Source organism: Pelophylax lessonae (assembly GCF_965119305.1).
Source record: "Pelophylax lessonae genome assembly, chromosome: 1".
NCBI lineage: Eukaryota > Metazoa > Chordata > Amphibia > Anura > Ranidae > Pelophylax > Pelophylax lessonae.
In genome coordinates, this window is record NC_138768.1 from 380699968 (window position 1) to 380717481 (window position 17514).

Here is a 17514-nt window from a genome sequence, read left to right on the forward strand (position 1 = left end):
TCCTCCCACCGGCGCCAGTGATGGTGCACTATTCCTCCCACCGGCGCCAGTGATGGTGCACTATTCCTCCCACCGGCGCCAGTGATGGTGCACTATTCCTCCCACCGGCGCCAGTGATGGGTCACTATTCCTCCCACCGGCGCCAGTGATGGGTCACTATTCCTCCCACCGGCGCCAGTGATGGGGCACTATTCCTCCCACCGGCGCCAGTGATGGGGCACTATTCCTCCCACCGGCGCCAGTGATGGGGCACTATTCCTCCCACCGGCGCCAGTGATGGGGCACTATTCCTCCCACCGGCGCCAGTGATGGGGCACTATTCCTCCCACCGTCGCCAGTGATGGGGCACTATTCCTCCCACCGGCGCCAGTGATGGGGCACTATTCCTCCCACCGGCGCCAGTGATGGGGCACTATTCCTCCCACCGTCGCCAGTGATGGGGCACTATTCCTCCCACCGTCGCCAGTGATGGGGCACTATTCCTCCCACCGTCGCCAGTGATGGGGCACAATTCCTCCCACCGGCGCCAGTGATGGGGCACAATTCCTCCCACCGGCGCCAGTGATGGGGCACAATTCCTCCCACCGGCGCCAGTGATGGGGCACAATTCCTCCCACCGGCGCCAGTGATGGGGCACTATTCCTCCCACCGGCGCCAGTGATGGGGCACTATTCCTCCCACCGGCGCCAGTGATGGGGCAGCTCTCCTCCAACTTTTACAGTCAATTAGTTAGTCAATGAAACCATTTTCTACTCCCACTGGCAACAGTCTGGCGCTCCTAAAGCCTGAAGGACAGTAAACTGGCACTTTGTTGAGAAAGCTTGGGGACCCTTGGTATAGACCGATAATCAAATGTACACAATAACCAGGAGAATTCTGAACAGTCAGTCACTTAAAAGAAAACAATATAGTAGTGTAGTAACCTTATGCACTTAGCTCAGGAATGTAACAGTTTGTAACTTTGCACTGGAGGGAGATCATTCTTATGACTGAAAGCACACTTAGGCTAGGTTCACACTTATGTGGGTGGTTGTCGCTGCAGGACCACACCTGTTCCCGCACCTGTAACCAACCACCCGCAAAGAAAAATGTGCTGCCGCTCAGGAGATGCGTGGAGGTACCATTATTCCTAATGGCACCCCCAGGCACTGGAAACTGCACTGCATTATGTTGCAAACATAATGCATAATAAACATTATGAGCAAACCCAGCCGTGGGGAAACCGCATAAATGTGATCCAAGCCTAAGGCCATGCTTTCACTTGTGTCAGACTTTTGCCCCCCTGAAATTAATATAGCAGTGGATCACTCTTCAGAGGTGTTTGACAGGAGGTGATATGTTGCCTTCTCACCTCCGGTTTTAACCCTGTAAATGCTGCAGAACTGCATGCATTGTATTGGGTTGCAATGCCTACAGCGCTTTTCACTTGAATTGATCTTATTCAGTGGCAGTACTGACCACCAATGTGTTTTTTTTTTTTTTTTTTGGGTGGGGGGCAGATAAGATCTCAACCAATCTGAGGAAGCCCTGTATTCATTCAGGAAAATACGATTCCTCTGTGAATAGCTGAGCAGCAACTCGATTTTGTTCTGGGAACAAGACGAGAAGATACTGTACTGCTGCTGGTGCTGTATACAGTGCTCAAAATGAGCACATGTACAGTATTAGTGAAGAAAATCGTTCTTTACTACCAGCTTGATACAAACAATTTAAACTTCGTTCATATTGTGTGCAGTGGAGGTTTTCTCTAGATCCACTTTAACCAGGCTGCTTTGACTTGCTTCATAGTTGCAGAAGGCGTTTCATCAATTATATGCCAGCAAAAGCTCTTTTTTATTTTATTTTTTCCTTCCCTTTTTCAGTGCTTTGAAATCTTACCAAGTGTTTGGAAGGCATTTCAAAGGTCATTGAGAGCAGCAACATAAAGTGCACACAGTCAGACAAAAATGTGTTTTAATAGGAGCAGAAAAGTAATAAGGAGTGTGCATTGTCACATGTTGTAATGTATAATGGCCACGGTTTAATATGCTACTTCCAGAAATAACTTTCTTCTGAGTGATCAATATTTTATCAGGGGCACTGACCATCTTTCAATGAAATGTAAAACCTATGTCTTAGCAATGAGAACACAATTCTAATTTATGGATGGCCCTTGCCCACTACTTTGGCACTTTGTGGGGACATATATATATATATATATATATATATATATATATATATATATATATATATATATATATATATATATATATATATATATATATATATAATGCGTGTTTATACAAATAACGCACACTAGCATTGAAAAGCTTGGGAATGTTAACAAATGCCATTTGATTTTTTGTTTTATCTTCACGGTGCCACTTAGGGCTCATTCACACCATACATGCATAAAAACTGATGGAAAACTGCGCAAATTTCACTTGCTGAGTCGTCAGTTTCACATCCGTTTTCATGTGCGTTTCAGTGGATTTTTATGCATTGACATCAGTATTTCTGCACGTCAGTTATGTGCCCTAGTCACAAATCTTGATTTCATGTTTTTCAGGTTTTTTTTTCCATACAGAAAACTGTATACACTTTGCAGATTCCTGTCCAGAAACAATCTGCACATTAGGGTGTGAACAGGACACATAGCGAACCTTTGTTTTTCTTTAATCCCTTGCAGAAAAACTGACGTCTCTGCACCATGGTGTGAACGAGGCCTTAATTGAATTAAAAATATATCCCATAGCTAAGTGTTGCAGTTGGCCTTTTCTGCTTCAAATGACCATTGTTTTATTTACCTGTAACTGTTGCCAAGACCTGTTTTCAGCAGTCATTTCTTCAGCTGTAATCGTAATGCTCCATCCACACTTGCGCAACTCCAAAGTTGCACAATTACCAGTGAGACTTTGATGGGACTTTACACACTCTGTACCCAAGTCGCATCAAAGTAGTGCAGGCACCTTTTCAAAATCGCTTCAACTTTTTAGGTCGCACCGATCTAAACAGGTGCCATTGAAAAGAATGGACTGTGAACGGTCAGGTCCAAAGTCACATGACAAAGTTGCACAACTGGGAATGGAGCCTAAACACTCATAAATAATTCTATTTAAATAATGTTTTCTTACATCTTTGTAATTGTTTTAGTACAGTTGAAAGCCGTTATGTTAAAAAAAAATGTGATGCAGGATACTGGCTTTCCAAAAGTTATTTTTCAGGTTCAAAAATGGACAAAAACAAAAATCTTAAGACCTGTCAATGCATTATGTGGTGGAATTAAATTGTTACTAAACCCAAGATCCTGCACTTTCTATATCTGGTCTCCCACAGTACACAGAACATGGAAATGTAATTATTTTAGTAAATATAAACTGCTAAATACCTTTTCTCATCAGCAGTATATTGCAGTCTTGTGACTTCTATCCGTGTCCGGCTGAGCACTGGTTAAAGCTTGTAGGCTTATGAGGCTACATGACCTCTGACCCACTGTCTGGACAGTGCTGATTGGCCCTGTGCTGATCACATGCACCCTCCCAAACAAAAAAAAAAACCTCTCTACAATACACACCAAACTGAGCATGTGCAGAAGAGTGCTCCCATGGCTCTGTACTATCAGGAGATGGATTGGGGACATTAAAAGAAGGGGAGGATCAGAGAAGACAGGATCAAACAGCCTTTTTACACAAAGTGCAGGTTTAACCCCTTAGGTTCCACATTGCGTATAAGAAGCGTGCTTTACTGCATATACAGACTGATTTTACTGTTGTGGTTTTAGTAACACTTTAAGGGTTGTTTTCCAAGCATCAAATTGCTAAGAAACTGAAGACTTGATACAGAGGGGTCTTCTACTGCCCAGAGAGAAGGCAAACCAGATCTAAGCAGGATAATGCTCAACTGTTCAGGGTGGTCTGCACTACATCAGACTCTGCAGTTTGAAAAACACAAAGCCAGTTTCTTGTCGGCTTCCTTTAATAGTATATGGCCGGTATCCGTGTCACCTGGAACAGTAAAAAGATGACTCTGGGAAATGGGGCTTGGGGCAGAGTTTGAAAGGCAGCCACACCCTAAATCAGCAAATAAAATGGAAAAAAAAAAAAGGTTTAAAAAGGCAAAATAACACTGACATTGTATAGTGGATGGCTGAAAAATAGTTTTATAGAGAGTCGAAGGAATTTGTTTAGAATTGAGTTGTTTGGATCGAGGAGGAGAATATTTAAGATGCAAATTGAAGAATGCTGGAGGTGTGCTTGATGTCCTCTAGTAGAATTGTAAAGGTACAGGACTGCTATGATTCTGGTAAAGTGGGAGCGTATACAAGAAATAATGAACTGGAAAGATTACTATTGTTTTAGAACAATGGAACAAAGACAGTTGCCAAGCCATAATTTTCAAGTGTGAAAAACCACAATATTCTTTCCCTTACAACTTTAAAACTCATAAACTGGTCATATACTACTAGTTTTATTTATTTATTTTTTTAACAAAAAAAATCTGAATCCCCATCCCTGTGAACGATTGGCTAGAGAAATGTTTCCTGCTGGGATATTATATTCTGCCAGAATACACTGGTCAGCAGCTGAAGATCAAAAATAATTTTCTAACATGTCCCTTTTGATAAAATTCAATCAAATGATCAACTTCTGTTGATACACTGATCTAAATTTGCCTGGTTTTTGGTGAAGCAGCCAAATTTCAATCGGTGTGTGGCCAGCTTTAAGCTCATCCCCACAGTATAGTAGGCACCGAACGTCTGGCACAAAGACCTAAAGTTCTGGCTCTCATGCTGGGAATGCAGTGAAGGATGGGGGATGTCACTCATACTAGGCTTTAGCCATTCACAAAACAGCTTTTATTTTTACAAAATTCAAGGTGTTTAAGGCTAAGCTCCCATGTAGGCGTTTTTGGGGAGTTTTTCTGCTCTAGGATCAGCTCAAAAAACGCCCAACAAGACAAAACCTATTCATTTCAAAGGCCCCTGTTCACATCTGAGCGTTTTGACATTTTAAGCAAAACGGGCAACGCTCAAAAAAGTATATGAGCTTCTTTTTGGGCAGATTACAGGCGTTTTATTTTTTTCCATTGGTCACTTGTCAACCTAAAAACGCCTGCACTAAAACGCCTGAAAAAGCGCCTAAAAAAACGCCTGTAAATAGCAAGGCCAAGATGTGAACGTAGCCTTATGAATGGGCAAGTAGGGGTGAATGAACAGCACAATCTCCTCTCATTCATTCACAGAGCAGCTTGCTTTCTGTGAAAAGCATGCAAGATGTTTTAAGATTTGGAATGTGAGCAAGCCCACTATTCGTTACTGATGGCCTGCTGCTTATGTGCTCATATTCATATAACCATTAGTATTTTCTAAGGATTTTATGCAATTCATTTTTCCACCTAGTTTTACGATTGATGTTGAAGTATTTATAAACATTGATTAATTAAATTGAATTAATCACACAATTAAGTGTTTTTTTTCTTTTTTCCCCCAGACTGCCAATGGCTATATCCTGTTCTTTGACATTGTTCCCACAGGAGAGGACAAGTATTTGTATGAACCCATCTATCCAAAGTAAGTTGTTTGTTTTTTTGTTTTTTTTCAGACAACAGTAAAATACCTAATTAACACCTGCCAATGTTGATTGCCAGTGTTGCTGAACTTTCCAGTATTTAGACAAAAGAGCGAATAAAAAAAAAATACTAAAAATGTTGAATGTCACAGCATTCATACAGCTGTTATGAATAATCCCTGTAATGTGTCTAATCTGTTTAGTTCCTATGATTGATCCAACTAGTGGCCATAAAGCGATGATCACCCTCTTTGAGATATTTCAGGCCCTGTGGCCACTAATCCCCATTATGGGCATTTTTCTCTCACATTCATACAGCAAAGTTTATTTCCAATATTTATTTATTGAAGTCTTACCAAGACACTATACAGAAAAAGAAAAATGTACAGGAATGTATATTGTACATAAACATTGATACTAAGAGCCGATTCACACTGAGGCGATCCGACTTTGGGGGGCGACCTGTGAAGTCACGTGCACTGCTGTGCACCGCGACTTCGTCGCGACTTGCAGGGACTTCACATAATGGAAGTCTATGCAATTCGCTCCCAGGTCGCCCCAAAGTAGTACAGGACCCTTTTTCTAAGTCGGAGCGACTTGTGTCGCTCCTATTAGAACGGGTCCTGTACTACTCAATGGACCGCGACCGACCGCGACTGGTCAGGCTGACAAGTCGCGCTAGTCTGAATGGGCTCTTACAGGAGGCTCTTTTTTTTTTTTTTTTTTCTTTGACAGCTGTTCTTTGCTCCCTCACAGCTATGTAAAGAGAAAAAACGGATCGGCCAGTGGATCTGTTAATTTTACCGATTCCCCGATCCAGCTATTATGGCCATATCGGCGCCGATATCCTAGGAGGTACTACTGTAGGTGACCCTCCAGTTAAGGGCATTTAGTACCTTTTACCTCTCTGTGGACGTACAGCAAAGTTTTAATAAATAGACCCTATAGTGCTCAGATCTTTCTTTGTACAGTTTTGTAAGGTGTTATGGTAGTCTGGTAGGAGGGTCTGCTTTTGTTAGACTTAGGTAAGGGCCCTCCATCTAAGCAGATCCGCCTGCTCAGCAAGGGATCTCTCTGCTGATCCCCGCTGAGCAGGGCGGATGACAGGTCCATGTTCGCTCCTCTATGCAGAGTTGACAGACACAGCCTGCTCTCCGCTATGAGGCATTCAGATGGAAACGAGCTGCATGTCAGTTTCCATCCGATTGTCATGCGATCCCACCCACCGGACAGATGGCGAATGTATCCCCATCCGCCTGTTTTTAGTAAACCGGATCAGATGAAGCCGCCGCCCCATAGAGGACAGTGAGAGCCGGTTCACACTTCTGCGTGTGCCGGGTTCGCATGTAATGTCGGAGCGCACTGCTCCGACATGACATGCGATCAGCTGTGCGGTGCGAGTTTAGCCATACAGTTTGTATGGCTAAATTCGCACCGCACCCGCAGCAAAGACGCACAGGAGGCATTTTTGCTGCCGCATCAGGATCGGATCGCACAGCGGTTCACACTTGTGCGAACTGCACGATCGCACTGCGATATGCGATCAAACTGGGGGTGTCGTTAAGATTACATTGACACCCCCAGCGGATCGCATATGGCAGTGTGAACTGCCGGGGGTGCGTGTGCGATGCGGGAAAAGGCTGCGAATTCGCAGCCTTCCCGCATCGCAATAGTGTGAACCGAGCCTTAGTGGTCTGATCGGGTCTGCCTGAAAAACGGACTAGCAAACCTGATCGGTCCGACCGCTGGTGTGAAAAGGGCCTTAGGCATACAGCCAGAATATTTGCTATGTCTCATGGGAGGTGCTGCAGGGACATACAGCAACAAAAACAATGCAGTATGCAGTCTGTGCTATGTTTGGTACTGGTGTACAAAAATTGGAGCAAGGGATTTAAAAGGAAAGTGGAACAGTTTTCAATAGTCCTAAGTGTTTGCTGTCTATGCCAATTAGTAGATTTTTTTTTGGATGGTGTAGATAAGAAGTTCATTATATTTTTATTGTGGTTTTTGCTCATGTGGGCAGCAGATTTCCTTTCATTTCCTGTTCCAGTGACTAATTCCACCTTTTTGTAGTTAAAAAAAAAAAAACCTTACAGAGAATCTAACCCTTCCATGCTGCATTCAAACAACTGAGTTTCTGCTTTTTACTTTCTCTGTAAAGACAGAGGGCTTTTTTAAGGATCTAAATCTCTATGTATAGGGACCTGTCACTTATATTCTCGATGTCAGAGCAGAAATAGCCGCTTCATTTCCATAGGTCCTAATAAAGGTTGACTTGACTTTTACTTGATCCCAGAGATAACGAGTTACAAACTCTCATTCAAAGCCTTTTCTTTTATATTTTCATGTAATTTTAACTAGAATTTTGTTTTGTGGCTGTTGTGTTTTTTTTTTTTTTTTTTTTTTTATCTGTTGTATATATAGGGCAGCCTTACAGGCTGACGAGTAGACGGAGACCCCATTCACACTGGGGCGAGCCGACTTTGCCGGGCGACCTGTGAAGTCGCGGCGCGCAGCTCGCACCGCGACCTCGGAGTGGCCGGCACGGACTTCATATCATTGAAGTCAATGCAGGTCGCTCCGAGGTCGCCCCAAAGAAGCTCCGGACCCTTTTCCTAAGTCGGAGCGACTTGTGTCGCTCCTATTAGAACGGGTCCACAGCTTCTCTATGGCAGGCGACCTGTCAGGCGACCAGGTTGCCTGACAGGTCGCCCCAGTGTGAACTGGCTCTTACATTTCTTCTTGGACAAGGAGAGAATAATAGTAAATAATCTGAAATAAAACAATTCCTAAGAGATAATGATGGGCTTCTTTGAGTTGTAATTTGGGTTGTCGTTTTTTGGGGTCCAGTAGTCCCTTTTTCCAGTACAGGTTAGAAAATAGAGAGGCTTTGTTGCTATAGAAAATTGGGTAAACTTTGTAAATAAGGTCAGTAGCATGAAAACCAGCTCTGGGTTTCAGATATCTCCAGGTAGCAGGCATAATTATTCAATGGCCTGCAAAACAAAATTGTTACTGTGCTGAAGTCAGTCAACTTTGCCTACCAAGTTTTCTATCATTTTTTTTGAAGCCAGATTTGTATTCATTCTGTGCTTCTCTATTTGTCTCCAATGAGCGTTTTGATGATACTCTGATGTGGTAAGAAAAGAGAAGCGTTTTCAATCGGAAAGCGGTTTAAGTAGCGAGGATTGTTCTTAAAATTAAAATTAGTTCGTAAAATTATAATGTGGGTACTTTGTTTTCTAAAATCTCATTCTGGGAATTTTGGACTCTGTGACCTGCAAGAGTTTTTTTTAGGCTGATGAACTGCAAATTCCAAAAACCGAACTCCAAAATTTGGTAATATGCAAAGGATAGGATGGCAGGTAGCCGAATCAATGCCAGAATGAAAATAAAGACACTTTCCACTTAGTCCACTGCTTCTCTTTTAGAGCAGAATATTATTTTCAATAGAGTGTACCTTTTAAAACTGAGGTAGAAGTTTTGTTACTGAACTATAAAAAAAGTAATTTTTATAGCTATTTCACTCATATGGGAGAATCATTTGCCTTTCAAAGATTATACAAGATGAAAAAGTACATTGTGCAGTAGGCAAACTACACGTGCTTTATCTTTTAGGCGGATTACTGTCACTGCTGTCTCCTAATCCACTTTAGTCTAGTTGTATTGGGCATAAAGGTGTTCACTTCTCCAGACGCATGCTTTTTCCACCCACTCTTCACATTGTACTGACTACTGCAAACAGAGGGGGAGGATGATGTTTGTGTAGAGTCGTGCACTGCGGATGGTTAGAAATCTTATCCCTCACACTCCGAGACAAATTGGGTTCTTTCTTTTATTTTATGTATACATAATCTATTAAAAAAAAAAAGAAATCTGATCCCTCTACATATTTTTAACTTTATTTTTATGTTTTTTTTTCTTCTTTATTTTACATGATCGATTGCTTTTAACATTTTGGCAAAAATCATATAGTGATGCTGCAGATACTAACTAGCCTGAGTTTTGTTGCTAAAATGTAAAGTTAAAGTTTTGATAGTGAAGCATGTGTGGTTATATAACTGAATAGTATTTTAAGGGTTAGTTCACTTTTATTAAAATAAACAAAAACACCCTATGCAGTCTTTAAACACCTTTTTCTTAATGCTAAACTAATCTAATAATAAAAAAAAAAAAAAAAGGACTTTACGCTCTTTCCATTTCTGTCAATCACTTGTGCAAAAAGTGAAGCTTACCCCAAGCACTGCCAACAGTTTTTTTAAAAAAAACTTCTTTCTAGGACGTACAAGCCGTTGGGATAAGCGCCAGCCCCAGTGGTATAACATTGAGTGCTGTCTTCCTCGGCCCCACACATGTGCAGCACACTCTCCTGTCTTCAGAAACAAGCTCAGCAGTCGCAATGGTAGAGAGGGCCGCAGCCACTGAGCTCCCCTGTGGTTCCACATGCACTGCACATATATATATATATATATATATATATATATATATATATATATATATATATATATATATATATATGGGGCTTAGCAGAAGGACGGTGCTTTCTTCTGTACTGCTACGGGCTGCTCGAATATAACCCTATAAATCCAAACACTAATAGCTTTGGGTCTATGTTTTATTTTTTTAAAAGTTTAAATGTTTTAAACCATGATCAATGTATATTTTTAATATTAATATAAACGGTTTAGAACTTTGTTTATTTGTTAAAAAAAAAAAAAAAAAAAATTTAATATAGGGCACAGCCATGCCAAAAGGTTTTACAAAGTATTCCTTTTATAGTGAGAGATATAGAGCACAGCAGTGATTTGCCTTCCAGAATGTCACAGAAAATACTGTAAGTGCAGATTTGTATAGAGTAGGGAGGGGGGGGGGAAAGGTTACTGCTTTGATTTATTCAGCTGTGTGTGTAAACTGAACTTCAGCCCACCCCACTTTGTAGAAAGCACTAGTTTAAGTAGTACGAGAAATACAATTTTTTTTTTTAAATCCAAGAACAAATGTATAGTGCTAATGTCTGCACATAATATGGTGTATTCAACAGTTTGCAGTGGCGGCCTGTGCATAGGGGGCGCCCAGGCGCAGCCCCCCCTAAAAAAAAGGAAAGAAAAAAAAGATTACAAAAAGAAAAATAAAGTTAAAAAAAAATCCCGGTCGCCGGTCTATGTGGTGGCTATGGGGGGGGAGGGGGTTTACGACCCAGCAGAGGCGCTGATTGGCTGCCTTCTGGGGCGTAATCTGGGCGCAGGTCATAGCGCTAGGACACCCCCACTTTCGTGATATCCTGGCTGTGATTGGTCCAGTCTCCAGCCTGGACCAATCATCATCCAGGACATCCGATTGCTGACCCCGCTGACGTCGCAATGGGGGCGGTGCCGGTGCATGCGTCAGTCACGCACCGTCACCGCCCGATCTCCTTCCCGCCGGACAGATCTGAAGAGCCAGAAGAGGAAGACAGAAGAGGACGAGAGGAGCAGCGCCGTGGACGGTTCCCGGAATCCCGCCGCCGTCGGAAGAAGACTCGAGGAGAGGAACAGCGCCGTGGACGTCTCGCAGGCAGCCCAGGAGGAGAGCAGGTAAGTGATTGAAGCCGACCTGTGACTTCACCTGTGCCATGCCTGTACCATCACCTGTGCCATGCCTGTACCATCACCTGTGCCATGCCTGTACCATCACCTGTGCCATGCCTGTACCATCACCTGTGCCATGCCTGTACCATCACCTGTGCCATGCCTGTACCATCACCTGTCCCATCACCTGTGCCATGCCTATACCATCACCTGTGCCATGCCTGTACCATCACCTGTGCCATGCCTGTACCATCACCTGTGCCATGCCTGTACCATCACCTGTGCCATGCCTGTACCATCACCTGTCCCATGCCTGTGCCGTGCCTATACCATCACCTGTACCATCACCTGTGCCGTGCCTGTACCATCACCTGTGCCGTGCCTGTACCATCACCTGTGCCGTGCCTGTACCATCACCTGTGCCGTGCCTGTACCATCACCTGTGCCATGCCTGTACCATCACCTGTGCCATGCCTGTACCATCACCTGTGCCATGCCTGTACCATCACCTGTCCCATGCCTGTGCCGTGCCTGTACCATCACCTGTGCCGTGCCTGTACCATCACCTGTGCCGTGCCTGTACCATCACCTGTGCTGTGCCGTGCCTGTACCATCACCTGTGCTGTGCCGTGCCTGTACCATCACCTGTGCCGTGCCTGTACCATCACCTGTGCCGTGCCTGTACCATCACCTGTGCCGTGCCTGTACCATCACCTGTGCCGTGCCTGTGCCGTGCCTGTACCATCACCTGTGCCGTGCCTGTACCATCACCTGTGCCGTGCCTGTACCATCACCTGTGCCATGCCTGTACCATCACCTGTGCCATGGCTGTACCATGACCTCAGCCACGCGATTTTTTTTTTACCGCGTTTTTTGCCGCAAAGCAATACCTGTTACATTTTTCTTTTTGCGCCCCCCCCCCCCCCCCAAAAAAAATTTTGAGCACCAGCCGCCACTGCAGTTATGTAAGCTTTATGGAAAACTGCTTACCCCTGCAGTGGTACTGTTGCACTATGCAGACTGCCATTAGCGAAGCTGACCCTATATCCTGGGCCAGTTTGTATCCTAAGTCAAATCGAAATAAAGTCAAATCCATGGGAGCAAAGCTCGTGTACGATGATGACTAGCCTGACCCCCCCCCCCCCATCATTCTCAGCGAACCTGCCTTTGACAGACCCTGATTTCATGTATTTAGCTTGTGAATGTGAACATAGCCTGGCACGATTACAGGATCAGAAGCACTGGAGGGTGCCAACACTGTGTGCAGCCCCCATTGTATAATATTACTGTTGCAAATGTCAGCAGTTATTTGTCGTTGGCACGTCAAAGTCTACCTTATGTTTCTTTACTTTTGACAATCAAATGACTATAGTTTAATAATGTATTATTAAAAAAAATTGATGGTACTGTTCTGGTGTGAAATGTTGGGCAGAAATTCAGTTGTATATAGTGGAATACTGGCATTCACTTTAGCTTCTTCATTTCAAGTTATATTATCTCAGATACATTCCTAACACTCTAGACTGGGTTTATATACAGCTGCAAGAAAAAGTATGTGAACCCTTTTGGAATGATATGGATTTCTGCACAAATTGGTCATAAAATGTGATCTGATCATCATCATCATCTAAGTCACAACAATAGACAATCACAGTCTGCTTAAACTAATAACACACAAAGAATGAAATGTTGCCATGTTTTTATTGAACACACCATTTAAACATTCACCGTGCAGGTGGAAAAAGTATGTGAACCCTTGGATTTAATAACTGGTTGAACCTCCTTTGGCAGCAATCACTTCAACCAAACGTTTCCTGTAGTTGCAGATCAGACGTGCACAACGGTCAGGAGTAATTCTTGACCATTCCTCTTAAATAACTGTTTCAGTTCAGCAATATTCTTGATGTCTGGTGTGAATCGCTTTCTTGAGGTTATGCCACAGCATCTCAATCGGGTTGAGGTCTGACTGGGCCACTTCAGAAGGCGTATTTTCTTCTGTTTAAGCCATTCTGTTGATTTACTTTTATGCTTTGGGTCATTGTCCTGTTGCAACACCCATCTTCTGTTGCGCTTCAGCTGGTAGACAGATGGCCTTAAGTTCTCCTGCAAAATGTCTTGATAAACTTGGGAATTCATTTTTCCTTCGATGATAGCAATCCGTCCAGGCCCTGACGCAGCAAAGCAGCCCCAAACCATGATGCCCCCACCACCATACTTCACAGTTGGGATGAGGTTTTGATGTTTGTGTGCTGTGCCTCTTTTTCGCCACACATAGTGTTTCTTCCAAACAACTGAACTTTGGTTTCATCTGTCCACAGAATATTTTGCCAGTACTGCTGTGGAACATCCAGGTGCTCTTGTGCAAACTGTAAACGTGCAGCAATGTTTTGTTTGGACAGCAGTGGCTTCCTCTGTGGTATCCTCCGATGAAATCCATTCTTGTTTAGTGTTTTACGTAATGTAGATTCGCTAACAGGAATGTTTAGCATTTTCCAGTGACTTTTGTAAGTCTTTAGCTTACACTCTAGGATTCTTCTTCACCTCATTGAGCAGTCTGCGCTGTGCTCTTGCAGTCATCTTTACAGGATGGCCACTTCTAGGGAGAGTAGCAGCAGTGCTGAACTTTCTCCATTTATAGACAGTTTGTCTTACTGTGGACTGATGAACAGCAAGGCTTTTGGAGATACTTTTATAACCCTTTCCAGCTTTATGCAAGTCAACCATTCTTAATCGTAGGTCTTCTGAGAGCTCTTTTGTGCGAGGCATCATTCACATCAGGCAATGCTTCTTGTGAAAAGCAAACCCAGAACTGGTGTGTGTTTTTTATAGGGCAGGACAGCTGTAACCAACACCTCCAATCTCATCTCATTGATTGGACTCCAGTTGGCTGACATCTCACTCCAATCAGCTCTTGGAGATGTCATTAGTCTAGGGGTTCACATACTTTTTCCACCTGCACTGTGAATGTTTACATGGTGTGTTCAATAAAAACATGGCAACATTTTGTGTGTTATTAGTTTAAGCAGACTGGGATTGTCTATTGTGACCTAGATGATGATCAGATCACATTTTATGACCAATTAGTGCAGAAATCCATATCATTCCAAAGGGTTCACATACTTTTTCTTGCAGCTGTGTGTGTGTGTGTGTGTGTGTATGTGTATATGTATATATGTATATATATATATATATATATATATATATAATATATATATATATCTATATATATATATCTATATATATTTTACACATACAAACACACACACACACACTGTATATAAAAACATTATAAATATCCCCTTTTTTTGTTATATAAAAAGGGACCTCATCTTCTCTGTTCTCAGCTCCATAAGGAGGCTAGAGAGGTGGGGTGGAGAGGGGGTGAGGAGGCAGAAAAAGATCAATCTGATGTCCAAGGAGGGCATCTGCACAAGTCTTGGACTTTGGAGGACAGGCAGGCTAAGCTCAAAACTAAAAAAAAAGAAAACTGACCATGCCGGGCAGGATGTACTTCTATGCCTAGTGTTGTCAGTTTGAAATAGGAAAGCAGGACGACTGGAAGGAACACAAGGACATGTTACGCTCAGGAGTGTGTAAACGTCCATGTGCATGAGCTTGTAGCATGCTATCTCATGATTTACATAGCAATCATGCCAAAGCTTATGCACTCATGTCAAAGAACAAAGTCTGAGCAACGATTCACTTTCATTTTCGGGTCATCATCTTCAAATATTGTAAAACAGTGCATACAGCATAATTATGCAATGGTCTTAAATGGCAAAGCATCAAAATTGCTAGTTGGCTTGGTTAAGTAGGTTTTATTGGTATTTACAGATAAACTTAAAGGCTCAGTTCAGATACAGTGGGTACGGAAAGTATTCAGACCCCCTTAAATTTTTCACTCTTTGGTATATTGCAGCCATTTGCTAAAATCATTTAGGTTCATTCTTCTTCCTCATGAATGTACACATAGCACCCCATACTGACAGAAAAACACAGAATTGTTGACATTGAAGAAGAATAAACAAATGGCTGCAATATAACAAAGAGTGAAAAATTTAAGGGGGTCTGAATACTTTCCGTACCCACTGTATATGCAGGCCAGTTGCAGTGCAAATTTAAAAAAGGGTCCGATGCATTTTTCAGTCTGATTCAGGGACAATGTGTGTGTCAAATTCGCCCTGAACTGCTAAATGGAAACTGCACCAGACTCTGTACAGAAACGAACCCACACATATTTATATATATATTTATGGCTGCACGATATTGAAAAAAAAAAAAAAAAAATCACATTGCGATATTTTCTTGCAAACGATGTATATTGCAATATTTTTTTGCGGTGGATCCTCTTCGTCGCGCATTTTTAGTAGTGCAGAGTTACTAAAGCGTGCCCCCATTCAATGCAGAGTTACTACAGCGTGCCCCCATTCAATGCAGTGCTACCACAGCATGCCCCCATTCAATGCAGAGTTACCACAGCATGCCCCCCATCAATGCAGTGACCAGCGTGCCCATCAATGCAGTGATCAGCGTGCTGTGTCCCCTTCAATGCAGAGAGACTTACCTAAGGTAGAAGAACACAGCCTGACATCCGTCCCACATGTTCAGTCCGCCCTGCAGCTAGATCTCCTGACCGAGCGGTGAGCGCCGTGTGCACAGTGAACCAATCACGTCGTGAATAGCGGCACAGCAAACCAATCAGGTGTGCAGAACCAGGTGTGCAGGCATGCTTGATTGGTTTGCTGTGCCGCTGCTCACCGCTCAGTCAGGAGATCTAGCTGCAGGGCAGACTGAACCATGTGGGACGGATGTCGGGCTGTATTCTTCTACCACCACTGTGAGTCCCGACTTCTCTGCCTTCCCCATTGCATGTTCCCGGCGATGTGACTATCGCCCACGCTCGCAGCACGATATCGACTATCGTTCAGCCCTAATATATATACACACACACACACATATATATATATATATATATATATATATATATAATATATATATATATATATATATATTAGGGCTGAACGATAGTCGATATCGTGCTGCGAGCGTGGGCGATAGTCACATCGCCGGAACATGCAATGGGGAAGGCAGAGAAGTCGGGACTCACAGTGGTGGTAGAAGAATACAGCCCGACATCCGTCCCACATGGTTCAGTCTGCCCTGCAGCTAGATCTCCTGACTGAGCGGTGAGTAGCGGCACAGCAAACCAATCAAGCATGCCTGCACACCTGGTTCTGCACACCTGATTGGTTTGCTGTGCCGCTATTCACGACGTGATTGGTTCACTGTGCACACGGCGCTCACCGCTCGGTCAGGAGATCTAGCTGCAGGGCGGACTGAACATGTGGGACGGATGTCAGGCTGTGTTCTTCTACCTTAGGTAAGTCTCTCTGCATTGAAGGGGACACAGCACGCTGATCACTGCATTGATGGGCACGCTGGTCACTGCATTGATGGGGGCATGCTGTGGTAACTCTGCATTGAATGGGGGCATGCTGTGGTAGCACTGCATTGAATGGGGGCACGCTGTAGTAACTCTGCATTGAATGGGGGCACGCTTTAGTAACTCTGCATTGAATGGGGGCACGCTTTAGTAACTCTGCACTACTAAAAATGCGCGACGAAGAGGATCCACCGCAAAAAAATATTGCAATATACATCGTTTGCAAGAAAATATCGCAATGTGATTTTTTTTTTTTTTTTTCAATATCGTGCAGCCATAAATATATATATAAATATGTGTGGGGTTCGTTTCTGTACAGAGTCTGGTGCAGTTTCCATTTAGCAGTTCAGGGCGAATTTGACACACACATTGTCCCTGAATCAGACTGAAAAATGCATCGGACCCTTTTTTAAATTTGCACTGCAACTGGCCTGCATATACAGTGGGTACGGAAAGTATTCAGACCCCCTTAAATTTTTCACTCTTTGTTATATTGCAGCCATTTGTTTATTCTTCTTCAATGTCAACAATTCTGTGTTTTTCTGTCAGTATGGGGTGCTATGTGTACATTCATGAGGAAGAAGAATGAACCTAAATGATTTTAGCAAATGGCTGCAATATACCAGAGTGAAAAATTTAAGGGGGTCTGAATACTTTCCGTACCCACTGTATCTGAACTGAGCCTTAAAGTTTATCTGTAAATACCAATAAAACCTACTTAACCAAGCCAACTAGCAATTTTGATGCTTTGCCATTTAAGACCATTGCATAATTATGCTGTATGCACTGTTTTACAATATTTGAAGATGATGACCCGAAAATGAAAGTGAATCGTTGCTCAGACTTTGTTCTTTGACATGAGTGCATAAGCTTTGGCATGATTGCTATGTAAATCATGAGATAGCATGCTACAAGCTCATGCACATGGACGTTTACACACTCCTGAGCGTAACATGTC

General features: G+C 43.1%; 1 protein-coding gene across 1 annotated transcript in view; it reads left to right on the top strand.

Annotated features, from left to right (window-relative positions):
• Positions 1–17514, top strand: part of RIC1 (RIC1 homolog, RAB6A GEF complex partner 1) — a 236308-nt gene that overhangs the window by 80147 nt on the left and 138647 nt on the right. Inside the window, exon 3 of the mRNA XM_082259802.1 lies at positions 5469–5548. Coding sequence (XP_082115928.1) covers positions 5469–5548 — 80 coding nt within the window. The remainder of the gene's footprint in view (positions 1–5468; positions 5549–17514) is intronic.